General features: G+C 43.1%; 1 protein-coding gene across 1 annotated transcript in view; it reads right to left on the bottom strand.

The window, feature by feature from the left end:
• The window catches only part of CAPN14 (calpain 14), a 54767-nt gene that overhangs the window by 24684 nt on the left and 3375 nt on the right, over window positions 1–26708 (bottom strand). The window contains exon 2 of the mRNA XM_032353050.1: window positions 16209–16315. Coding sequence (XP_032208941.1) covers window positions 16209–16281 — 73 coding nt within the window. The 5' untranslated portion in view covers window positions 16282–16315. The remainder of the gene's footprint in view (window positions 1–16208; window positions 16316–26708) is intronic.

Here is a 26708-nt window from a genome sequence, read left to right as displayed (position 1 = left end):
CATTGAGATGAAGGTGGCAGTCTACCAGGTGAGGCTTTTGGAAAAGTTATGACTTTCCCAATTTTTCCAGTTGGCACTACTTCTGAATTCCCCCCATCCCAATCCTGGGAAAGCAGATGTAACAGCTAGAGAGGGACCACTAGGTAAAAAACCACATGCTAGAAGGAGTCTGGATCTTGATGACTGCCTTGAACAAATCGTCCAGACTTGCCTGCAGTCTCCAATGGTGGCTTGCCTCCAGGCTTATTACATGAAAAGGACAAACCATTTGCTTACTTAAGCCATGAGAGTGGCCAGACTTGGCAGTGCTCTCTATGTTAGCCAGTGTTACGTGTCTGTTACATACAACCATAGCACTCTCAAGTGATACTCAATGGCCTAGAAAATTTTACATACACTTTTGGGAGATCAACGGATCCTTCTTCTGAAGCTCATCAACAACCTTCACACTGAGAGCTCTGCCAGCCGATTGGACCCCACCAGCCCCAATATTCTAGCATATCTTTATATCGCCTATGTCTATTTTTGTGCAGTAGTTGATTCATTAAGCCAGTGATTTCATGGCCTTTGTGATTTGTATTCCTATCTACTTAGAATCTGAAAATGTCAGAGCTAGAATATGGCTTAGTAATCATCAAATCTAGTATTTCCCCAAAATTATTTTAGCAGTGGAGTTCCTTCTTCAAATGAAATCCTACAGAAGCTCAAGAGTAAAGGTTTGAGTTTACAGATTGGACCTCAGTGCAGCTTTGCAAGATTTCTCATTTTATGATTTGAAAACCACCAATCTTATCTTGCTCCTCTCATTTTTCAAGTGTTAAAACCAAAACCCGTTCATCCATTGGCTCACCAAAAATTTCATTGGGAATTTTTCATACTTAGCTTGAGCTAAGTATCATTCATGAGAGACAGTCTTTTCCAGCCTAGTAGGGGTCAAGTAACCTTCTCAGGGCTACCCAGGGAAAATTTATCAGAACCCTATCTAGAACTCAGGGCCCTGACTCCCACAACAGTGCTCAGCCCTCCATGTCAACAGCTCCTATTTGTGCCAGTACAGTGCTTGGGACAGAATGTATATGCACTGAAAGCAGCCTTCAAACAAGCCTAGTCCAAGTAGGAGTACTCCCTCCCAGCTGTATGAGTGATCTTCGTTCAGCAGGATACTGCCTATCCTCCAAACGCCAACTTTATTCCCACCACCAGGAAACCTTCCTTGTGTGTCTAGTCTTCACTGAGTTCCCCTCAACTTGACTGTCTACTGTTCCACCATCTACCACCGAGGACACCCAATCACCTTCTAACTGGTTCTTCTCAAATTATCACTAGTGAAGCACCTGTATTCTTTTCAGCTTGCCACAGAAATTAACAAAAATAAATATTAAATTTATTTTATAAATTTATATATATATTCATATATTTTTAAAATTTATATTTATATAATATATAGTTTATATTTATAAATTTATTTTATAAATTTATTTTTATAAATTATTAGATTTATTTTAAAATAAATTAATAATTATTTAAAAATGAAATTCAAAAAGGATACGTAAAATACAAGCCCTCTTTTAAAATTTTTTTTCAGATTCAACAGAAATAAAATTATTTGATAAATTACTCTAAAACAAGGTTCTAAACACTTACCTTTAGTTTTTGTATTCAGCCTAACATGCACCGCTAGCAATCAGTTTCTGAAATGGTTTTGTTCTTGGATCCCATTGTGGGCTCTGCTCTGAGTGATTCACACACGGAAACCTCCTCTGCCTAACACCCTTTTTTCCCCCACGGGATTAACACTGGTGGAATGCTGTTTGTCTCACACCCTTACCTCTCTCTGAGGTTAGGGCAGTCTGATTCCCAGCTGTTCTTATTTGTCACAAGTGTATTCACACTTCCTGGGGGACGACCCTGTACTCTCCTACCTTGGCTTACAGGGATCCAAACGTTATTACTGGGTCCTTGGATTTTCCCCTGAGTTTCTTCCTGATATGGACCATCAGACTATGCTTCCTCTGCCCTAACTCCTTCTTCCAGACATTTACATCTGTCAACAAACACAAGGCCACACAGAGGCCATCTTACTTTTTTTTCAAGCCTGAAGAGCAATCCTTCAAAGCTTGAGGTGTGACCAATAATAGTGGGTCCCTTGGCTTCAGAACCAGATCCAGGCTCAGGCCCTCCCTCCCGAAGGTCACTGGGGAGGGTCACTGCTGGGTCACACTCAGATTCCTCTCCATGCCTGAAAACATTGCTTCTTATGAGAAGTCGTGGTGCCTTGTCGGGCTCAGAGGCCTAAATGCCCATCACAAGATGCTTCCACCCTCCAAATTGCAGAAAGAGGCCAAACCCATACACATCTTATCTTTAAATAAATACTCCTAAGGCACCTTAAGGAGAGTCTAGACCCAGATGTGGGTAGCTGGCAGGTCTTAAATGTCTTTCTGTATGTTACCACCTATGACTGAAATGGGCTCTTTCTCAGATTGCCATAGCACTCTGCAAAGGGCCAGGTATATCTTGGTTGTATTTGGAAACTCATTTTAGCTACTGTAAGAAACAGTGTTGGAGCAGGCCCATAACAGAAGATTATGCAAATGAATAGGGAAAAGCTGATTGAGGCACATGATATTCGAGTGTGCAGCCTAAAGGCACAGAGCCCGTGCCTGAGCATCCTTTCCTTGCCACCCGAGAAGGTGTTAGACTTCTCTGTCACGTTCTTCATGTCAGGATTCATTTGTACTCCGCAAAGAAGTAGTCAGAGCCTCCATTTCACTTTTATGCATTGGCTCCACTCGCCTTCTCTATAGACTTTAGGGCAAGATGGGGAGCTCTATAATGGTGAGGGGAGTCCCTGGTGCTCTTAATCCAGATGAAGCCTTTTGGTGCTAACTGGCTGGTGAACACTGAGGGACATTACCAGGTGAGACACATGAATACTCCATGCCTTGAGTCCCTGCCCTGATATGCGGTTAATTCACATGTGCATTGAACACCTACTATGCGCCAGACACTGTACTCATGCTAAACACATACACGTAAGTATAGAGTTGGGGCTCTGGAAAGGAAACAAAAGAGACAAGAACCACATTCTCATTCACAGGTGCTATGGACCTGTAGCATCCTCCTAAGGGATGATTGATTTCCACAGAACTCTGGCATCCTGCCACAACCCACCAAGCTGTCAGAAGTAAAATTGGAAAAGAAACCTAGGCTTCTTGCACAGTGGTCTGTCTGAATGATAAAAAGCATTGGATTGGAAACATAATCAATTCTAGGGTCTGGACAGCTGGAACAAAAGAACAAGACTAACCGTTGGCCCTGCCTGATTTATCTTGGGCAGGGACTGTACTTCTTTTGTGTAATAGGAGCACTAGATTTGGAATTAGAAAACCCGGGAAGTGGCTGGGTTTGTCACCTCCTACCTCTGTGACTATGGGCAAGACCCTTACCCTCTCTGAGCTGGTCTCCTTACCTGTAAAATGGAGATGACACATGCTGTAAACTCTCCGGACTCAAAAGAGCTAATGATAAAGTTTGAAAAAACTTTAGTCTAAAGCAGGAGTTGGCAAACCATGGCCCATGGGCCAAATCTGGCCCATTGCTGGTTTTTTGTAAATAAATTCATTGAAACACAGGTAGGCTACCTGTTTATGTACTGTCTATGGCTATTTCTGCAACATACGTTACAACAGCAGAACTGGGTAGTTGCAAAAGACATCATATAGCCAACAAGCCTGAAATATTGGCTGGCCCTTTATAGACAAATTGGCTTAAATCACGGTCTAACTCCATAAATGTTATGGCATGATGCTAGACACAGTGGTAGGTTCCAAATAGGAATTCAGAGAATAAAATGTGATTAAGTGGGTTCATCATTAAGAATTTATGTTAATGCAACAGAATTTTTTCTCTAGTTGATTCATTAATTTTTTATAGACTCAACATTTACGGTTACATTTATGTCTCAAAAAGACTTGAAGATGTGGCCTGCCATTCCTCTCTGCTAAAGTCTTGTCTCTAATTCATTTTTCAGATGTGATGACATCAGACATTCCTTGGAAGTTTCAGGTGGTTTTGCGGTTACTGATTATGAATAGGAAAACCCACATCTCTATGTACAGATCATGACCTGTTTGTAAAAGAGGAAGTTATTTGGCAATGTAGGGGAGCAAAATTTTCCTCCCCAAAGTGTGTCTTTGTAGCGTGTGGATTATTTTAAGCTGTTTATTTTTTTTTAAGATTTTATTTATTTATTTGACAGAGAGATCACAAGTAGGCCGAGAGGCAGGCGGGGGAGGAGGGAGTGGGGGAGGTGGGAGGGAAGAGCCTGATGCGGGGCTCAATCCCAGGACGCTGGGATCATGACCTGAGCTGAAGGCAGAGGCTTTAACCCACTGAGCCACCCAGGTGCCCTTATGCTGTTTATTTTTAAGAAGCAGAAGACTCAAGAAGTTTTTCTTTTTTGCCACCCTCCTAATGCCTAAGAAAGTTTAGATAGAGGACTTATTTCAGAAAAAGAACTATTACCATAGATAACTATAGTACGATATGAACTAGGTGTGGTAGAGAGGATGGGACCTAGAAAAGTCTCTATCTTCCATTGTTGCTATGGGCCCAGCAAACACTTGTTTACTCTTTTACTCCTTTTCATCTTTGCGTGGATCGTGTTCCTTTCCTGTCAAGACCTAGACCCCTGCCTCCTTTTCGTAGTTCTGGATGGCATATAAGCTTCAATTTCCTGACAGCCTGTGGGCCTCCTATTCTTATGGAAGCTCTCTTGCTTACATAATTAAATTTGATTTTCCCCTGTTAATCTGTTTCGTGTCAATTTAATTCTTAGATCAGCCAAAAGAAGCTGGGAGGGTAAAGGAAAAATTTTCCTCCCAACAGCAAAATTAATGGTTTGAAAGGATCATGAAAGTTTTTACTATTTAGATATGTCTAATTTAGATATAGTTTGGAACAGAAGACCCCAAGCCCCCCTATATTAGGGAAGACATCTGTCTTTGAGGAAACAAGAATGTGGACCAACCATGAGCTACAGAAGATAAGAATGGTATATATTTTTTTCTAGATTCACAGAGCCAGGTGATACATCATGAATAAACAGATGCCTGACAAATACTTGCTGACAGGTTGACTAAATGAACAAATAGTTGGTTCTTCATTTGTAAAACATAAAGAATGATAAAGCCTGCCCTCTCCACCCCTCCTGATTGAAGCTGAAATGAGATACAGGCTATGAAATATTTTGGGGAGCTGGCAATCATTTGGCTGCTCTTCTGTTGTTCTGACCACATCCCCAAGAATTGGTTTTGGTTGAGATTTGCTTTTAGGAGCCTCATAACAGCCTTCCCTTCTAATCCATGCTGGCTTGGAAGTAACTTTCCTGGGGGAATTATGCAGGTTCCAAGGCAAAGCACCCTGGGGAACAAAGTAAAATCAAGGTCATCCTTCAAGGAGAAAAGAGTCTCCAAGGGGAATACACACCTTGGGAGTAGACCGGGTAGGGAGGAGGGTCAGGAAATGCCCGCCTTAGCTGGTGATGCTAAGGGTTCCTATGGGCTGATTGCCTATTTATTTGGAAAGATTAAAATTTTGTGGAGCCCTCTTTTCACTCCCAACTGCCCCATCTGCCATCTGACTCCATGGGACACTGAAGAGCCACAAATCTGCGGCTTTGTAGAACTACAGGCCTCATAGAGATAACTTTCCTTGGGCTTAGGAATATTCCCTGAGCCTTTGTGGAAGATGTCACTCACTGTATATGAACCAAATATCAGGACAAAAGGAATTTGGTGGTCACCCCACTCAGCACTCCTGTGTACAGATAAGACTTCTGAGGAGGTCTAATGGGCTCTCAGCCGGCTCAGCTTCATGGGGGTGAGCCCCTCATCCCGAATCCCAGTGGGGTCACTCTGTTCCCTCAAGCCTGCTTCTGGTCTTGTAGCTCCCACCCAGGAGATCACCAAACCCTAGCCTCAGGTCATTCCCTTCTCTTATTTCTCCACCGCCTTCCACACTTCTATGGACTAAGCCTTTCAATTTTTCCCTCTTCTGAACATTTCAAAACGCATTTGAATAGGAACCAGTTTTAAAACAGATCTAGAGGAGTTACTTTTATTTTTTTAGGAGTATTTGCATCTCAAAGGAGTCACAGACTTAGTGCTGCGTTGCCTGGTCAGACAGAGGCAGCTTTTCTTCCAACTGGTCCTGCATTTACCTTCTGAGTGGCCAATTTCACAGCACTCCCCTCAGATCCACACAGCCCATGGTCTCAAACCCAGCAGCTGGGCTCTTGGTGTTTTGGCCCCTTTCTGCGTAAACAACCTACATCACACACCTCTTCTCCATCCCAACTTATCTTTTCATGGGTGCACAAATACAAGGTGTTTCTTGCTCTCTCTGCTTCAAATAAAACCATCCTTCAAAGTTCAGCTCAGGTTTCCCTTCCTCGCCAGAGCCCTCTCTGCCCCTCCAGTACATTTGATCTTCTCCTCACAACTGAGTCACCTCATGATGTACTGATGTTTTCACCTTAGAAAAGGCATTCTAGGGGCACCTGGGTGGCTCAGTGGTTAAAGCCTCTGCCGTCAGCCCAGGTCATGATCCCAGGGTCCTGGGATCGAGCCTCACATCGGGCTCTCTGCTCAGCAGGGAGCCTGCCTCCTCCTCTCTCTCTCTCTGCCTGCCTCTCTGCCTACTTGTGATCTGTCTGTCAAATAAATAAAAAATCTTTAAAAAAAAAAAAAAAAAGAAAGAAAGAAAAGGTATTCTAAGGGTCTCCGATCTTTGGTGACAGGCAGAGATCACTGTAAAAGGAGCTGCCCAGAAAGAACAATCCTGAATCTGACCTAGCGCTCTGTTGCCCATTGTTCAAGTGTGTAAACCGGGTAGGAGGATGCTGGGTAAGATCACCCCCTGCTCCCCTGGAATGCTCAGTCCTGGACTTGAGGAGTGGTAGCTTTGCATATTAGGTTATGATTTACACTATTCTAGAACACCAAGCTGTGTAGTTCGAAACTAAGGCAAAACTTTGGGGATAGTACGCTAATCAAAAACATCTTTTAGGAAGACAACGTGGCCATGAATATTAAAGCTAAACATATATACAGCCTATGACACAACAATCCCTGGGCATCACCCAACAGAAATGCTTAAATTTATGCCCCAAAAGACCTATTACAACGGTATTCGTAACAGCATTATTCAAATGAGGCCTGGACTGAGAAATGACCCACATGCCCATGAACACGGATAAATGGTATTGGGTTACATTCACACAACAGAATACCATACAGCACTGAGACTGAACAAATAGGAACTACTTGCTACAATGGGGATGAAATTTGCAAACACCAGTACGGAGTGAAAAAAATCCAGGCACAGAGACCCTATGACAACATTTATGTAACTTCCAAAAAAAGAAAAAAAAGCAAAACCAATCTATGTGTTAGAAATCAGTTTACTGGTTACCCTTGGAGTGGACACATTTATAACAAAGCCAATTACACCACTAATATATGAGTCTATTCTATTCCTTTCTATTGATTGTTTTGATGGTCAGGAGAGAGATTTACAGGGAGATTGAAAAGTGATAGATTCAACTCATGGAAACAAGGCTTTATTGAGTGCCTCCCCATGGGCCAGGCATCACCCTTGATGATAGGAGTATAGGATGAATTAGTTTCTGGCCACAAGGAAATCACAGACCAGTGGCCAGGCTCCCACTCTAGAGAGGGCCTTCTTCGCTTCATGGCAAGGTGCTCACTCCACGTAATAATTGGTACCCACCAGTCTAAGAATCCTCATTCTAAAAGTCAAAGACACCCTCTCAAGGAGAATCCCCCAATCAAAAAACCTAGGTCTACTTCACCAGCTCAAGGTTAGGATCACTGTTCCAGCCCTAAACTCCTGTAGACTATACCTGGCATTTCTGGAACAACAATGTTTAACCCATATCCAAGCTACCTCCCACGCAAACCACAAAAAGGATTATGAGCTGAGCTGAGAGCTGCCTGCCTTCTTCCAGAATCATCCAGAGCCCCTAAGGGACTTCTCATGTCCAGAGACCAGCAAATGGCTCCAAACAAGGTGAGTTCCAGAGTTTTAGTCTAAATGAGCCCTCGTGCCATAAGGATGCCATAATGATAACCACTATGTGAGAGATGGAGGGAGGAAAAGACCCTTTTAGGGTCCTGGTTGAGTCTGAAAATTAAACTAATGAAGGCAGATTAAAAGGAGAAAAGCACACAAATTTTATTAAATTTTTACATAGGAGTCTTTATAAGGGGAGGAAGACCCAAAGTGGCCAGAGCTGGAGGCTTTCATACCTTTTAGACAAAGAAACAATAATCTGTGAGTAATTGACATGACAAAGGAATTTGGGCCAGGCTCAACTAGAACTAAACATTCCTCATCTTCCATAACTAAGAAAAGCTAGTTTGCTTAACTAGGACAAGAACAAGAAGGTAAGGGTTATTTTCACTAGGTTTGTTTGCAGATTCTTTTAGTGCCTTCTCTGAGCCTGTGAAGAGTATGTCTCCAATAAAAGGAGAATTTATTTCCTGCCTTAGGCAGAAAAGAGGGAACTTTTTCTGTGTGTACCACTTCTCAAGTCCCTTCAGCTCAAAATAATTTTTATATCAAGGAGGCATATTTTGGGGTGATGTATTCTGGTTTCCTTCAGGAACGATTTGCCTCTTACAGAATGTGAGCATCATCACTGGTGTTTTCTCATCTGATTTCACAGAAGCCAAAACAGCCTCACCGTCTCTCAGCACCCAGAGAACAGCCTGCCTCCCAGAACATCAGGATCCCACAAAAGGCTCCAGACAAGAACCAGCTACCTCCAGACCCCTTCTAAAATCAAGGAGGTTCATAAAAACCCTGGAATGGCCTGAACGCTAGGAAATGACAGCACCTAGGGACATCAGTCACTCCACAAAATAACCACCGATAACAATCAAAGCTGGAGGAAACTCAGAGCTCCCCTAGGACCAAAGAACCCTTGATTTTAATGATGAGACTGAGGCCAAAGGGCCAGAAATCTGTTCCTTAAAATCACCCAGATTAGGGACTGCAAAGTTGAGAACAAAATTCAGGTCTCCAGAACTCCAGGGCTCTTTCCATATACACTCTGACCTGCAACGTTCACACCAGGAGAGGCAACTATCTCTTTCTCATCATCTGAACCCAAACACTCCGGCGGCCCACAGGGGCTCTGGGCTAAACCGAACCCACCTTTGAAGCTAAAGAAATTTACCTGCACTGAAGATCTTGTTTCTTTAAGCAAATGGACATGCTCTAGTCCCGGTGCAACCAGAAGCCAGCTGCCGGAGACCAACCTTTTATATGAGCCTTTCTAAGCACAGGTGCTTGGCTGGGAGTCTGGGTTCCTGGCTCCTACAGCCTAGGCTCCTCCCCACTCTGTGTTGCCTGGAAGGGAGGGGAGCATCCAGGGCTTTGTGATGCTATTGCCTAAATCCAATTATTTTCTTAGAAAACCAGCATTGTTTCAGTAATGCCTTGACAGAGAGAGTTAGTCATCTTCCCACTTCCAGATAAGGGAGGTATCTGGACATATGACTTAGAACATTATTTCATTACAGGAAATAACGCAGTGTTTATATTCTTCTGTGGTCTTTGCTGCCCTGAAGGATGTTCTCGGCTAAGAAGGAACCCAGCGATTCCTCTGTGTTGTAGAGAGATCTCCCTTTCCTTTCCCAACCCTACTTTCTGAATCCCCCATTTCAGTCCATTTTGTCTTCTTGTCTTTGGCTGCTCAGGGCTAGAAATGACCTCTGTTGGTGGTTTCCTTGCATTCCACTCTGGCACTCACGTGCTGACTCTTAGGTAGGTGTTCTTGGCTCTCCCAGGAACTTTCAGACACCCCGCATGGCTTGTGCAGAGCTCTCATTCACCTGACTCCACCATCATAATCTTTAGGTCTCTAAGACATGGATCCAGGCCTGGCATTCAGTAGGTTCTTAACACCGTCAGTGCAATGAACAAGTCCCTGCTTCTTTGCAGTGGCCTTTGCTCTGACTCTAACCTCTCACACCTTGATCTTTTTGTGCAATTATCTATCACCCCACTCATTTTATAAGTATGAATAAGGAAAATAATAATGGTAGTAAAAGCTGTGATGACTGAATGTATGCGTCTCCCCAGAAATTGACATGTTGAAACCCCAACCCCTTGGTGTAGCTGTATTTGTACTAAATAAGGAAACAAGTGAGGTCGTACTGACCTGTATCCTATGGGATCCGCATGCTTCTAAGAAGAGGCAGCAGAGATACTGGTCTCTGTGTGTGTGTATGTGCATGTGTGTGTGCATGCATGCGCAGAGAAAAGGCCAGGTGCAGGTACAGTGAGAGGGCAACTGTCTACATGCCAGGAGGAGAGCTCTCACCAGAAACTGAGCCTGCCAGACCTTGAACTGGGACCATGAGAAAATAAATTTCTGTTGCAGAAGCCCCCTATCTTTTCTTATGGCCTTCTGAGCAGAGTAGGACAACAGCCAACATTCCAACGTACACTGCGCCCTTGTGACATGCCTGGTACAATGCTTGTACACTGCACGCAGCATCTCACCAAATCCCCACAACTCTGTGAGGAGGTACTATTATCCCCACTTCACAAAAATGGAAGTGAGGCACAGAGTGGTAACCCCACCAAGATTCCCATAGCTGGTAAGTGGCAGAGTGGAACTCAGTCCCAGATGCATCATATTCCACAAGCTTTTCATCATATCCATCAAGAAACCATGTTTCTCTGCCAAATCCAAAGTCAAGTCCAAAGCTTTTCTCCTGAGTTCAAAGCTCTTTGAATCCTTGGCCCACCTGGTGTTTATTTTTTTTTTTTTTTAAGATTTTCTATTTATTTATTTGACAGACAGAGATCACAAGTAGGCAGAGAGGCAGGCAGAGAGAGAAGGGGAAGCAGGTTCCCTGCTGAACAGAGAGCCTGATGCGGGGCCCGATCCCAGGACCCCGAGACCACGACCCGAGCCGAAGGCAGAGGCTTAATCCACTGAGCCACCCAGGTGCCCCCCACCTGGTGTTTAAACGGCCAACACCCTCATACTCTTTGGTCTGAGGGTGTTGTGCGGAGAGCAGGAGTAGTGGATTTAGAAATCAAAAGATTTCTGATTTTAGAAATCAAAAGAAATCAAAAGATCCTGTTTGGTTAAGAAAACATCAATGTTCTCTTCTGAAAAATCAGCACAATAATTCATCCTTCTTAATAATACATCCAGGGTGCCTGGGTGGCTCAGTCATGAAGCATCTGCCTTTGGCTTAGATCACGATTCCAGGGTCCTGGGATCGAGCCCCTGATTGGGCTCCCTGCTCCATGGGAAGCCTGCTTCTCCCTCTCCCGCTCCCCCTGCTCGTGTTCCCTCTCTCTGTGTGTCTCTGTCAAATAAGTAAATAAAAAAATCTTTAAAAAAAAAATACTAATACATCAGGTCACAAATACGAAAATGTTCTGTAAAAACCGCAGGGATCTAAGTGTATACAAAGGACCGCTGTTATGACTGATCTCTAAGTTACGTGTCACGTGTAACTTTTTCACTATCATCCCCCCGACCCCGGCACCGATCTTTTCTCTCTCACACCGGCCATTGTTTCAGGAACTTCTGGCCGGGGCTGCTTCTCAACCTTGGGTCTCCTGCTCCACGCCTGGTACAGAGCCGGGACTGACTCTACGTCAGAGCTGTTTTTGTCAGGTCATCACTGGGCTTGTCACAAACTGTGTGGAAGAGGGCGAGGCCCAATGGCCGTTTCCTCCTTTGACCCTCCTGTGACTTATTGTTTGGGGTGAAGGAAACAAGGCCAGGGAGGCTCACTGGCCTCTCACACGAGCGCTATGACTAACAGTTATTCAGAAGTCAGATGACCCTTCCTCACCTGGGGGTGAGTCCTTCTATCTTTGCACGGCAGGGGCAGTCCTTGACCCAGGAGTGGGTTGTAAACCAAAAGCAGGTTAACACGTTTGTGGTTTAGGACCAGGAGTCCATTTTCCAGTGGAAACAAGGCTGGAGGAGTGCTAAAGTCCCCCAGGAGAGGTCTGGTGGCTTCTGCAAGGTCTGAAGCAGCAGGACCTGAGCACTTGCCAAGTTCTGGGTCCTACCGGAAAATCCAAGGGGGAAAGGAGTGCCTCCTTAACTTTGCGAGGCAGCAGAATATTGGAGAAGGAGCGCTGACACGAGAGTTAAGAAATGTGGGTTCAGGTCCAAGTTCTGCTGCTGACTCGGAAGCTGGGCAAGTCACCTCCTCTCCCTGCGACTGAGTTACATAAAACGAGGAAGTGGTACCCCACCACCTCTCAGCCTTTTGTGAGAACATTCTATGACTCTGCTTGGGACCTGCCTTGAGCAAACATTCAAAGGAAAACAAGTTTGTCTCTGGCACCTTCTTACCCCACTCCATGGACACTCTAAGTGCCCTGCACAAACTTAAGTTCTCTCTCCAAAGCGGCTCCTTCCCTTTCCTCCTAGAAAAACTCTCATTCCTCCACCAGGAAACAATCAGATGGAACCGGTTTTCATAAATGTGTGAAGAGCTCACACCTCCTTAACCTTGCTGTAAGGATTTGCATTTAAAAAAAAAAAAAAATAGGGAGCTTCTTATCCAGACAAATTCCTGACTGTCAGAATTTCAGGCAGTGAAATAATCAGTGAAAAAGTCTGGTTGAGAATGAAGTTAAGGCCCCAAGTACAGTAAATGTAACAGCTCACAAATGTTCGTTCATGCTCACACGGGTCACTTCTGTTGTTTAATTCAACTCACATTTAAAAAACAAGTAAAACTATTATGTTTTTACATAACTATAAATGAGGAAAACTACTAGAATACATACGGACAAGCTCTAACCATTTCTTGCATTGATTCCCTTCCGTGCAGATATAAGAGTAAGACCAGAAAATCATGAGGCATCACAGCTCAGGCGAAGTTATTGCTGGCAGCCCTCTAGATGAGAATTCAAGGTCTGGGTAGTTACAACAGCTCCAAAGCTTCACGAAATCAATTGACAGGCTGTCCTATTCTCTGACGTTTTTCTTGCTCGATTTTTGTTCAGTCGGTGACATGTTTTCAAAACTAGGATCAAATAAGGTAAAGAGAAGGGATTTGATTTGTGAGTAGGAGAAAGGGCCCCATCAAGTTCAGAAGAATGGAAGGAAAAATTGATGCTTCCATATATAACTTTTAAGCATTAGAAATTTCTCCAAAAACCAAGATTATAAAAAGAGACTTTGCGGGCTAATTCCTCTCCAAGACTCCAGTAAATTCTCAGGCCTAAGTTCCTAATTTCTCTATATTCAAAATATTTTCAGAATGTCATAGGAAAATATCCTTTAAGAAATTCACTACAGGGGCACCTGGGTGATTCAGTCATTAGGCATCTGCCTTCAGCTCAGGTCATGATCCCAGTGCCCTGGGATCAAGCCCCACATCAAGTTCCCTGCTTTGCCGGAAGCCTGCTTCACCCTCTCCCGCTTCCCCTGCTTGTATTCACTCTCTCACTGTCTCTCTCTCTCTGTCAAATAAATAAATAAGGTCTTAAAAAAAAAAACAAATTAATTCACTACAAAGTTTGGAAATAAAAACAGACAAGCTTGTTTGTTTTCAATAGGAGAGTGTTTTCCTAAATTATCAGAGAACTCAGCAGAATTTCAAGGACACTTATTTCTAAATCATAACCCAAGTGAACTTGAATTGACAAGATTTGTTGTCCTTGGGAAGGGCTTGGGGGTGCCCCAGAAACATGCAGATCAGGGAGCCGGGCCAGAAAGATCTGGGAGGGTGAAGAATTATAGAAATACACTAGGTTAAGCACCAGGAAGGCAGGCAGCATCGGAGATGGCCTAAAACAGCCATGATTGCCTGGCTACAAAGCACAGATAGGTTCCTAGAAAGGTGGCAGAAGCACATCTGGTAACTGTCGAATCGGAAAGCATGTCCGGGGCAGGGAGCACCTTCATGGTATTAGGATGCAAGGAGACTGATCCTAGAAAGGTGAATAAGCAAAGGTGTTGAAACAGACTTCAAGAACCCACAAACAACAACAACCACCACCACAACAAAACACTTAATTGGGACCTAGCTATTTCCCCAGTCTTGGGGCAGAATTGGACACTGAATCTTGGGTGGAAAGCAATTCCATGGAAGCAGAAGCAAGAACCCTCTTCTATCAGCCTCCATTCTGGTTATGTCTTCACAACCCCCCTTCTCTAATCTAGTAGGGGTCCCGGCGAGCAGGTTTCTATAGCTCTTGGAGTCATCCTGGGGCAATACTTGGGACATATACATGGCAGGCACCTAACAGTTCACTCAGTGGGGAGTATATGTTGGCATTTCTATAGTAAGTTTGTGAAACATGCATTCATCCAGCACTCCTGTCTCTTTCTTTTTCACGTGTTTTCTTCCAAGACCATTGGAAAGAATCTGATAAACGAATTCATGAAAAGATGGCTAATAATAGTTGATTTGTCAAGTGCCCATGATTCGATTACAAAATACAGACCTTGATTGGGGCGTCTAGCTGGCACAGTCAGTTAAGCACCTGACTCTCGGTTTTGGCTCAAGAGGTGATCTCAGGGTTGTAAGATCAAGCCCCATGTCAGGCTCTGAGCTCAGAGTAGAGTCTGCTTAAGACTCTCTCTTTCCCCATTCCTCTGCCCCTCCCCTCCTCATACTTGATTGCTTTCTCCCTCTCTCTCCAATAAATAAATCTTTAAAAAATAAACACACAGTACAGACCTTGAAGCATAGACCTTCATCTATTAACAATAAGCCACTGAGGGAGATCCCTTTCACATTATGGGCCTTCCTAGCCCACCTGGAAATCACATAATTATGAAACTACTGACTACTCCTCCAAAGAAAGACTGTCCAAAGGCAGGACATTTTATTTATTTGTTTGTTTGTTTGGTTATTTATTTGACAGAGAGAGAGAGAGAGAGCACAAGCAGCGGGAGAGGCAGGCCAAGGGAGAGGGAGAAGCAGGTCCCCTGCAGAGCAGTGGGCCGTACATGAGGCTCAATCCCAGGACCCCAGGATCATGACCTGAGCTGAAGGTAGACACTTAAATGACTGAGCCATCCAGGCACCCCAAAAACAGAAAATTTTAAAAAGGTCTACAGCATAATTTGTTTTCATTTCTTTTTTTAGCTTTTAGTCTGGTTCCCTAACAAACAAAAATGTTGCCTAGACTTTTTTCTTTCAATGTCTCATTATGTATACCTTGTTTTCTGCCTCAATACTTAATGGTGTTCTTGGCATTATTAAACTCGGCCACATCAATACACAACTATGGAATGTATTTCAAACCCTTCTTCCTCCTGACCCTGACTTTGTTCCCGTCATCCTTTTCCCCTGAGCGTCTTACGATTTTACCTCTACTTACATATTTGTTTTGGTCGCTTTTTTTTTTCCCTTTTGACTTATGACCTAGCCTATCCTTCTTGGCAGAAAGTTTGTTTGCCATTTTGATGCTCATGAGAGAGAAAAGTAACTGCTGGGGAAAACAGCACAGTTTCCATATTTCCTCCCAAGAGGTGGTGGCAAAGTTTCTGTTAGGGAGAAAGTCCCCATGGTCAATAAACCATGACTAATCCCAGGAGCACAAAAAATGAGTAAGACCGGTTGCCTAACGCCCAAGAAAGAAGATCCAAGAAAGGAGGGGAAGAGCATCCCGAAGTCAGCAGCATCCCAGCCGGGCTGCCAATATGGCCGCTCCCATTCCTGAGAGTCTGGTCCTAAGTAACCATCTAAAGCGGGGTCTCTGGCACGCAGACTGCAGACTCTGCAATTCCTAACCTTAGCAAGTATGTCTGTTTGCCATCCTCAACCTTGTGTCCTCAAAATAAGGGCTTTCTCTACATCCAGAAAACAATGGCTTTTAGGGAGTTATGTGGGCAGAAGTCTTCCACGGGAACATGGCAGGGATTTGTGTTGAAACAGGTTGTCCTCCTACAGTTCCATGGAAGGGTTGGTGTGTGCCTTTCAAAACATGAACAAAATGAACATCTCTTTCACTGAAAAGCATCATTCTGAAAGGCTTCTGGAACGAGGCAGCCTCCATGAAAACATCAGTCACCTACAGGGTCCTCATGTCTGGGTCTCCCCAGGGTGTGTTGCCTTCCACCTTGATCTGCCCGCGCTGGAACGGTGACATTTGTGTCCTAGAAAGAGCTTACTTACCTTCGGAGCCAGATGAACCTGGAAGCTTGAATCTGACTCCATTCACAGTTTGTGTAACCGAGCCCAAGTTCATCTGTTGGACACACAGTGGAAACAATCACTGGGACCTGGAGCAGCAGAAAGGAAAGAGATTGTTCGAGAGGCAGCCAAACTCAGAGACAGAAGGGCAATGCCTCAAATCTGCCCCAGTCAGCCAATCTTAAAGGCAAATGAGAAAGTCCTGGGTAAAAAGTTACAGCTGGGCTTATTAGTCCCATAACCCCTTCGGATACCAGTTTCAGGCGGATAGCTTGAGAACTAACTTACCTCTGAGGGTCTCACTCTAATCCTCTACAACATAGTAATCACACATACTGGGAAGATTAGTGGGAGAATTTGACCAATATTGTGTTCAATGAATACACCATATTTCGTTCAGGGGCCAGGACATAATCAGCACTCAAAGCATTTTGTTAAAGTAATGATTATGATTAGTCCATAATGATTGGATTCAGTGCTCACAGAAAGGTCTTTGAGGACCCCCTTAACCTCCGGGACTGAGTGTCTGCCCTCTACAGGACATCCAGGGAATGCCTGGGCTGGAGTGAGGAATGGTCACGATTATCCGCATGCAGACAGACAGTAACTGGAATCCGCAAGCGGGTCGTATCACAGTAGTAGACTGATTGTTTTTGGCTCACCCTAGATCCATAGTGTTTTCCCTCCCATGTGATAGCCCTTCAAGGATAGCTTTAAAATGTTTAGTTCCTTAAATGCTTCACGATATAATGTAAGGACTCCCTCCCTCACTGTTAGACGTGCCACATCAGGCCACATCTGGGGTATACTATTTCAGCTCGAGACCCTACACTTTGTAAAAACTCTAGCACATCCCCTGCTCTGCTGCATGTTAGGGACTAAGTTTCAGTTTCTCTCTTGATTCTTTGAACTGTCGTCGTGAAAACGACATGAGTCATCTGTGCGAAAACACCTAGCCTTGTGCCTGCAATGTGTCAGGCTCTTGGCGAACACCGATCGTCATCATTTCCTATGTTTGTCTTCAGGCAGTTAGAACCTTATAGTTATTTTTGGCAGCTCCCTCTAAGCGTTGACTCACATTGGGTTTTCCATAAATCAGATCTCGTGTCTCTTTAACATCTGAATTCTCTCCCATCCTGGGAGAGGATATCCCATCCTTTGAGAAGATACTGAGAAGTGCTTCAGTATTCTGGTAGCTGTCACTAGATAACTCCCCAAGGTCCTCCTGCGGTCTCATTCCTACTAACGCACCACAAGCTACCCAAGCTTCTAAACGAGAACACTCGGATTACATAACATGGACATGTAACTAGGTATGTAGGATTCTCTATACACACAAATACATGTATATTCTATTTGAGAGGATGCTATACTCTAGATGGTCTGTTTTAGTAGAATATGTTTTATCTGACAAAAAAGAAAAAAGTGTTGATAAAGGTCACAACTCTCAAGCCAAGGGAGCATAGAAAGAGAGCATAGAAAGAAGAATCTAGATAGGTATCTAGGAATGGGGAGAAAAACAAGAATACTCTTTGTTTAAATTTTCAATATTGTCCTGAAAATCCAAAATATGAAATATAATTATAAACTAAAATAGCATTAATGAAGAGGAAAAACACTAGTTGTATGATCCTCATATAACTAGAAAACCTAAGAATAAACTAAAATTATTTTATTAATGAGTATTAAGTAAAACAACTATACTTAAGACTAATTTTTTTAAAGTAATGGCATTCCTATATGTAACAATAAGCAGTCAGAAGTTATCATGATAGATTTAGCTCATCCAGAGTAACAATAAAAATATAAATTAACAGAATAATCTTAAAGGAAACATTTTGACCTGTTTGATGGGAACTAGAAACAGTTTATAGAGATAGAGAAGATATTTGAATAAATGGGAAGTCACCCTATCTTGGATAGAAAGAGTAAATATCAAGAAAGTGTTCATGCTCTTAAAATCAATTCCTGGCTTTCATGAGATTCTGATTAAAACAAAATAGAACTAATGTTTCCATTTTGCAGAGGAGTGAAGAGAACAGAGAAGGTAATTGACAAAATTTCTTTAAAATTACTCTGGATAAAGAAACACATGAGAGATTAATGTCCTTATTGTAAATAAGGAGTTTTCCAAACAATGAGAAAAACATTAAATGTTTTTAGAAAAATGAAGGATAAACAAAAATAGACAATTATGATAGAAATACGCATGGTTAATAAACAAGAAAATTTTCAAGTTTTTTTGTAATAATGCATCTACTAATTTTAAAAAATGAAATATCATTGCCCACTTCCCACATTGGTGAATACTTTTAATTAATTACATGCAGTGTTACAGGGTGGAATAAACCCTAGGAACTCTGGTATCATTATGATAGGGATATAAATTGATGTAACTCTTTCAAAAAGCAATTTGGTGATAAGTACCAAAAGCATTAATAATGTTCCCAATAATTCCATTTATATAAAATATATTCAGTAAATAAAACCATGGATGAAGACATATATACAAAAATACTCATCTTTCATCGATGATCACCAAAACAAAACAGATGACTTTGAAATAGAGCTTTTATTACTGTTGACAGCAATTCTGCAAATGACTTCTCTGTCCACCATTGACTAATTCAATTAATGAAATTTCCATGTAGTTGAATATTAGCATTCATTCCAACTTAAACATCTGGCTAGCTTTCTAGGATATGTAAAATACTCATGGTATGAGGTTGCCTGGGGACAACAGCCTAGTTGCTTTACGCAAAAGAGAGAGAGTAAGAGAGAGGGGGAAGAAAATGAGAACAAGAGGAAAGAGAATATCTAAGAAATTTAAAGATCACATACGTAAGGGAGGGGGAGAATATTCATACCAGATATTAAAATGTATCATAAAATCATAAAAAAATGTATCATAAAATCATAAAATCATTTTAATGGCATGTTGTTAAAAATGGACAAATCAGTTATTGCAACAGAACATATAATTCTGAAATAGGTTTTAGGTTCTTCAATCATTTGTACTAATCTATCTTTAAGAAAACTTGCCATGGAAAAGAGAATGGAAAATTATTTACCGGAGAACTGCTCAAGCATTTGGAGTCATTCCATAACTTTGTGCAACAATAACAACAACAAAGATAAAGATGAATTAAAAAGTTACATAGAAAAACGTCCAACTACAGGACAGTTTTGAGAAAAAAAAATTCTCAAGTTTCTGAGCAGACGAATTCCAAGTTTGGTGTAGTAAGAGAAAGAATCATAAAGAATAAAATCAATAGCTTTTTATGTTAAATTTCAGTAAGTAAAAAAAAATCTATAATCAAAAAACAAAATCCAAACTAAATAAAATTAAAAAACATACAACTTTAGAATGGAGACGAAGTACGAGGTAGCAGCTGAGTAACTGACTTTTAAAGACATGAGCAGGCTGTAACTGCCACTGTTGTCTGCTTTTGTGTTTTTTTTTTTTTTTAAAAATCCTCTTCCTTATCAGGTTCCCTCTGCCCAGCACCTTTTGGGATGGTCATGGCCTTCTTGTCTTATAATCGTTGGCTGGCTGTAGAAAATTCACATTTCCAGTCTCTACTCATCAAGAACGACTTCAGCTGTGAGTGAAGTTCAGGGCTGACCATAGCTATGAGATAGGGTTTTTTTCCCCCCTCTCAATAAGTCTCTACCCAACATGGGTAGAGCCTGAGAACTCACAACCCTGAGATCAAGCATTGCAGGCTCTAAGGACTGAGCCAGCTAGGTACCCCAGGGCCAGTGTTTTTTGTTTTTGTTTTTAATTTTATTTTACTTTTTCAATATTCTAAGATTTATTGTTTATGCACCACACCCAGGGCTCCATGCAAACGTGCCCTCCTTAATACCCACCACCAGACTCAACCATTCCCCCACCCACCCCCCAAAACTGTTTCTCAGAGTCCACAGTCTCTCATGGTTTGTCTCCCCCTCCAATTTCCCCCAACTCCCTTCTCCTCTCCATCTCCCCATGTCCTCCATGCTATTTGTTATGCTCCACAAATAAGTGAAACCATATGATAATTGATTCCCTCTGCTTGACTTATTTCTCTCAGCATAATCTCGTCCAGTCCCGTTCATGTTGATATAAAAGTTGGGTATTCATCCTTTCTGATGGAGGCATAATACTCCACAGTGTATATGGACCACATCGTCTTTATCTATTCGTCTACGGAAGGGCATCTTGGTTCTTTCCGCAGTTTGGCGACTGTGGCCATTACTGCTATGAACATTGGGGTACAGATGGCCCTTCTTTTCACTACATCAGTATCTTTGGGGTAAATACCCAGCAGTGCAATTGCAGGGCCATAGGGAAGCTTTATTTTTAATTTCTTGAGGAATCTCCACACTGTTTTCCAAAGTGGCTGCACCAACTTGTGTTCCCACCAACAGTGCAAGAGGGTTCCCCTTGCTCCACATGGTCTCCAACACTTGTTGTTTCCTGTCCTGTTAGTTTTGGCCATTCTAACTGGTGTAAGGTGGTATCTCAATGTGGTTTTGATTTGGATTTTCTGATGGCTAGTTTTTGAGAGATGAAAACCCAGCCTTCCTCCTTCAGGAGCTTCCAGTAGCTCCCCCTGCTGGGCAGACCGACAAAACTTAATACCTGGGAAAGATGCCTGGACTCACTGCGAGCACACCAGGCTCCTTCCAGTTCTGGAATCTTGTGCTTTTGGAATTTCACTGTTTTGTCACTTTTCTCACCCAACGGAGGTTGTCTAGCAGAATTGTGCAATCCAATACTGCTGGCAGGAAAGGCTCGATCTATCTGGGTGGGGACCAAAAACTTGCTTCTCTTTTACTTTGATCAAGAAGCCCGAAGCCACTGGTGCTGCTCATGTCCAAGGAGCCCCTGGGTGAGCTTATTGGCTCCCAATGACATTCTCACCGCACCAGCCACCTATCTGCCCATACCCCTCCTACCTGCTGCTTCAAGGGTTAAATCATTTTTTTAGAATTCTGGAGATTTTGGTAAGCTGCCTCACAGCTTTTGTGGATTGAGGGGAAAGTAGGAATGCAGGATGATAGCTAGCTCCGTAGAAGATGTCTGGGTGGGCAAAGCTTTCAACATCTCTGTGCTTAAGTGTCCCTCCCCAGGAAACATCCTATCCTGGCACGAGGATTGTTGTGAGGACCCTGTGTTGCAATAGTAACTCCCCCTCCTGCTCCACTGCCTCCCCTTCCCCAGAATCAGAGTCTGAGGCTGAAGGTGATGGTGGGGAGTTTTTCCAATCACAGCTCACATCCTACAAGTTTCATTTGTCTTGCCTTTGGGAGATGAGGGTCTTAGAGAGAAAGCAGCCATGGGGGCTCCTCAAGCAGGCATTTTCATAAAACCAGACATACACCATTGCCTCCATGGTGGAGGCTTTCTTCTTTGTGATGGTGGACTTTCTAGTTTAGCTCTGCTCCTGGTACACCACGGAATGAACCTAGGTTCCTGCCCATGAGAGCTGGCACGCAAAACAGACACATGTCCCAGCAACTACATAGATGTGGCAATAATGGCATGACAGGGGAAAGCAGTTCCTAGACAACAGGACATCGGAACCTAGCCTGACCCTGTTTCTTCATCCCCTTTTCCTGTTTATCCACTTCTGGAGCACAATTTGCTAATCTCTTTATTTTTATGCCAGACTTCCCTGTCCTTATGTGTATTGAGCTGTCATTCATTCAGGGGGAAGTGAGCTACTATTTACTGAGCGCTACAGATCTAGCCTATAATTACACCGCTAGCTAGCTAGATAGATGTAAATGCATAAACACTGTATTCGGTCCCCAACTTACGCTATTTTATACTATCTCTGCAAAGCCTCATTCTGAGGTCTGGTCTCACAGATGAGGATGTTATCATAAGATGGTTACATAGTTTAGCCTGTTTCTCAATGATAGGTATTGGCTGACTCAATGCACTTATCTCTCCAACGGAGGCCAACAAAATGAATCAACTATAGTTTCCCCAGGGGCCAGGCTGAGAGGGGCCTGGGTTCTGGGGTTGCAGAAGGGGTTCACATGAGACCCCCAGTGAACTCTCCTGACTCTGCCAGCCTCCCTGAACCAGGGCTCAAGCCTTTATTCCAAATTGCCTTTGCCTTCTCCATCTCTCTCCCTCTACTTCTGGCCAGACCTTGGTGATCTTGGTGAGGAAGGACAGAAAAAGAGGAAGAGAACAGAAAGTCCCCTGTTTCGTAGTGTCACTCCCAAGAGCCTATAGCAAATGCCACAAATTCTATTCTTTTGAGTCAGTGAGCCATCTTCGGTTTAGATACAAAAGAACTGAAAGAACTACCCCTGACCTATGTGCTCGCTTACTAAATAGCTCCAGAACACAGGGCAGGACACACACGGTGACTGAAAGTCACAGAGATCCTCGGTTACACCGAGTGCTCTCAGTGGACCAGACACAGCCCTAAGCACACCGTTGTGTGCATCCCAGCCAGGATGTTGGGGGACTGGGATTCTGTGTTGCGGGGTATCTGACTGGGACCCTCCGTGAGCCAGCACAGAGCCAGAACATGGGAGCCAGGTGCTGGGTTCGGGCAAGGCACCCGGCGGGAGAGAGGCGCCTGGAGGCCGGACAGGGCTGGAAAGCAATGCTGCTGACACAGCACTGACTAGGAAAAATGGAGTTCCTGAGGACTGCGTGCGGCCGGTATGCTGTTTGTTAAGTCCCGAAGCCCTGGGCCTCCACGATATGTTGCTCAGGCTTCCATACACATGTGTTAACATTAATTTTAAAAGCAAGGGATTCGAGCGCCATAAATTCCAGGTGGGGTGGGAGAGGATTGGGGAGGAACGCACAGGTGGATGGAAATGATTGCTTGTTTTTCTACTCCTTGGGTTGGATGATGGGCTCACCATTACGTCATTTTAGACTGTGATAAGAAAGAAAGAATACGATGAAAAAGCCAGACACAGGGGCACCTGGGTGCCTCCGTTGGTAAAGCGTCAGACTCTTGGTCTCAGCTCAGGTCTTGATCTCAGGGTCCACCCTGGGCACAGAGCCTACTTAAAAAAAAATAAAAAGAAAGAAGGAAAGAAAACAAAAAAGAAAAAAAGAAAGAAGAGCCAAATACAAAGAGTTCATCTTGAACCACAGATTATGAAAAAAAAAAAAAAATCTAATTTCGTGCATCAAAGGACCAGATTTTTTTTTTTTTCAAAAGATAGGGGGAATTATAAATGAACAGCCAAGTATCCATTTTCACATGTAAGAAATAAAACATCATAAATATAGATGGAGCCCTGGTGTAACCTCTCTCCAGTTCCATGTCCCCTTCTTGTCCCCAGAGAACACGGCTTTCCTGATTGTCTTATGTTCCCTCACTTCTCTTTTTAAAACTTCAGCGCATCCAGGAACAGTGCACGTGGTTTTTGCAAGATCTCAGACTTGAGAGAAGCGGCCTCGGGCTGCACGGTAGAGCCCCCGGCTGGCTTCATTTCTTCAGCGCTGGCTTGTCCTCCCTTGCTCTCTTTCCTTCATTTTCTCTTTTGCATCATATTTATTTCATTATATGAAGTTTATTGTGTAAGAAATTTATTTAATGATAGGAAGGCAGCAAAATGTTTCTATCCACCTTCTTGGTGGGGGGAAATTTGGTGGTTTATAACATTGGGCTGCCCCACCCAGAGAGCCGCCACGAACCTTCTGGTCCTGATCTCTCCAGTGCGTGTGTGGAGTTTCTCTAGATCACGCCTGGGCGGGGAGCCGCCGAGCGGAGGACGTGCACATTTCCCGCTTTGCCAGATAATGCCAAATGGTTTCCCAGAGTGTGTGTGCCAATCTACACATCACACAGGGTGTGAAAGTACCCACGGTGCCACGTCCTTGCTACCACTTGGTATCATCCAACATTTTTTTATTTTTTGGCCACATCAGCGAGTGTCAAGTGTTATCAAATGGTGGCGTGCGTGGTGCTTCTGTAACTACAAATAAGGTCTTATGTATTGTAAATATCTTTTCTCTTTCTTTTTCTATTCAGTTGGGCACTGATGCTTACGCTTACCAATGCCGAATTTATTAATCTTTTCATTTGCAGTTTACGCTTTCGGTGTCTTGCTGAAAACATTCTTCCTGACCCTGTAGCCGTATCTATGGGATATCTATTGCAATTTTTCTGTATATCGGGTTTTCACATTGGCTGGCTCTTTTACGGTGTCTTTGTTCTATTGGTCTTTCTCTGCACCAAAATCACACCATCTTAACCACTGCAGCTTGATAATGACGCCCCTTAGGGCAAGCTCCCTTCACCTAGTTGTTTCTACTGGTGTTACTGTTTTCTCCTTCACCCCCTCCCCCTTCTTTCTTCTCTTCCTTCCCCCAGTTCCTCCTCCTCCTCTTCCTTCTTCTTCAATATCTTAGCTATTCTTGGAGTATTGTTAGAATCGCCTTGTTAACTTCCAGGGAGAATCCTATTCAGATTTTAATTTAAATCTTATCAATTATTGAATCTAGCAATTATGTTGTAAAAAATTCTCATCTTTGAGACCCAGAATCTCTCCATAATTAAACATGGTATGACTCTCCCATTGACTGAAAACTTCTTTAACATCTTTCCATTAAATGTTATCATTTTCTTGAGCATCTTTTGTTAGATTTATCCCTAAGGTTTTTTGTTTTTTGTAAACCATATCTTTGAAAAATTCTTTTTTATAACTATTGCTAGTATGTAGGAATGCTGAACTATTACTCGGTTCCTTTCCAAAGAACGCTTCAGGACTGAGAGCCAGAGTTAGATGTGTCAAGAGGCACTCCATCTCCATAAGTTCGACACTCGGGGCTGACATTCAGTGATACACAATACCACAGCTGTACTGGTTCCTAAAATATTAACATATTTCCATAATGGAATCCCCTGATTTCTTCCTTGACACTCTGGCCATCCTGGCCTCTCCCCTCAGACAGACCCAGACTTCCACAAGTTCCTCCCCAAGTTCCAGATTCTACTACTGAGGTTTAAGATCTTTTCTGATGTCTATAAGATATTCATGTCAACACTTTTGTAGGAGTAATTTTTGTGTCTTCTGGCATTTGTCTTCTATTGGCTTTTCTATTGGAATGTTTTCCTTTTTCTTACAGATGTACAGTCATTAATTATGTATTTTGGAAGCTGTTTTGTTGGCTTTATGTACTGTAATATTTTCCCTCTTTTTTGTATCTCTACACCCAGCACAACATGGGGTCTTAGGCCCAATGTCCTGGGAAGGCAGGTGTCTGTTCTGATGGCTCCATTTCCAGGCCATGTGAGCTGTTATTTCAAATGTTACCTCTTGTGCTCAGACGCCGGTGCTAACATAAACACCAAGGGTGAAATATGTATATATATTTTTTGAAAGAGAGAGAGAATGTGCTTATGCTCATGTGTGGTAGGGAAGGGGGAAAGGAAGAGGGAGAGAGAGAATCTTAAGTACGCACCACGCCCAGTGCAAAGCCTGACACGGGGCTCGATCTCATGATCCTGAGATCATGACCTGAGCTGAAACCAAGAGTTGGATGCTTAACCAACTGAGCCACCCAGGCACCCAACACCAAAGGTGAATATTAATCCGAGTGGTTACTCCAGCAGGAGTGTGAAAAGCTCAGAAAGAAGCAATCAGTTCCGGGGTTGAAAGAGGAAGTCAAGAGTTCTGAGCTGTAGGTATGGAGATTCTAGCCAGCACCCATGTCCAACAATCCCTACCCAAATCCCTGTACTTAACCACATGGAGCTCCCACAGCTCTCTCCACCAACACGTTTCAGACTGAACACATCGTCTGTATTTATTTTCATCGTTATTCTTTTGTTGTGGAAGTATAATTAATATCCAGGGTTATAGCATCTTCAGGTGCACAATATAATGGTTCCACAATTCGATACATTACTCAGAGCTCACCACGGGAAGTACAGTCACATGAAAAGTTGCTCCACATCACTAATCATGGAGAAACGCAAATCGAAACCACAATGAGCTACTACCTTACACCTGTTAGAATGGCTAGAATCAAAAGGGAAGAAATAACAAGTGTTGGTGAGGATGTGGAAAAAAGGGAACCCTCATGCACCATTGGTAGGAATGCAAACTGGTTCAACCACTGTGGAAAATGGTATGGTGGGTCCTTGAAAAATTAAATATAGATATACCATATAATCCAGGAATTGAACACATCATCTTTAAATGCTAAATCTGCCCTCTTCCTGGCTCCGCTGACTGGCGGACCAGTGTCTCCAACCATCTTGTCTCCTGCAGTAGAAAATTCAGAATTATCCTAGACTCTGCCTAACCTTCATTTCCTCTTTCTTATTGCTTACCAGGATCTGTCAGTTCTATGCCATAAAAAGTCTTGAATACTGCCTTTTCCTCATCCTAATTGCCTCTGTCTTGTAAATGTTTCAATAGTTTCCTAACCGTTCTCTTGGCCGCCAGCCCCTTTTGCCTCTCCAGCCCCTCCCTGTCTGCTCCCAGCATCAGGGGTCCAGCCTG

The sequence above is a fragment of the Mustela erminea genome, chromosome 7 (genome assembly GCF_009829155.1).
Source record: "Mustela erminea isolate mMusErm1 chromosome 7, mMusErm1.Pri, whole genome shotgun sequence".
In the NCBI taxonomy this organism is placed as follows: domain Eukaryota; kingdom Metazoa; phylum Chordata; class Mammalia; order Carnivora; family Mustelidae; genus Mustela; species Mustela erminea.
The sequence above is the reverse complement of the archived record's forward strand: the minus strand, read 5'-3'. Positions and strand labels throughout refer to the sequence as shown.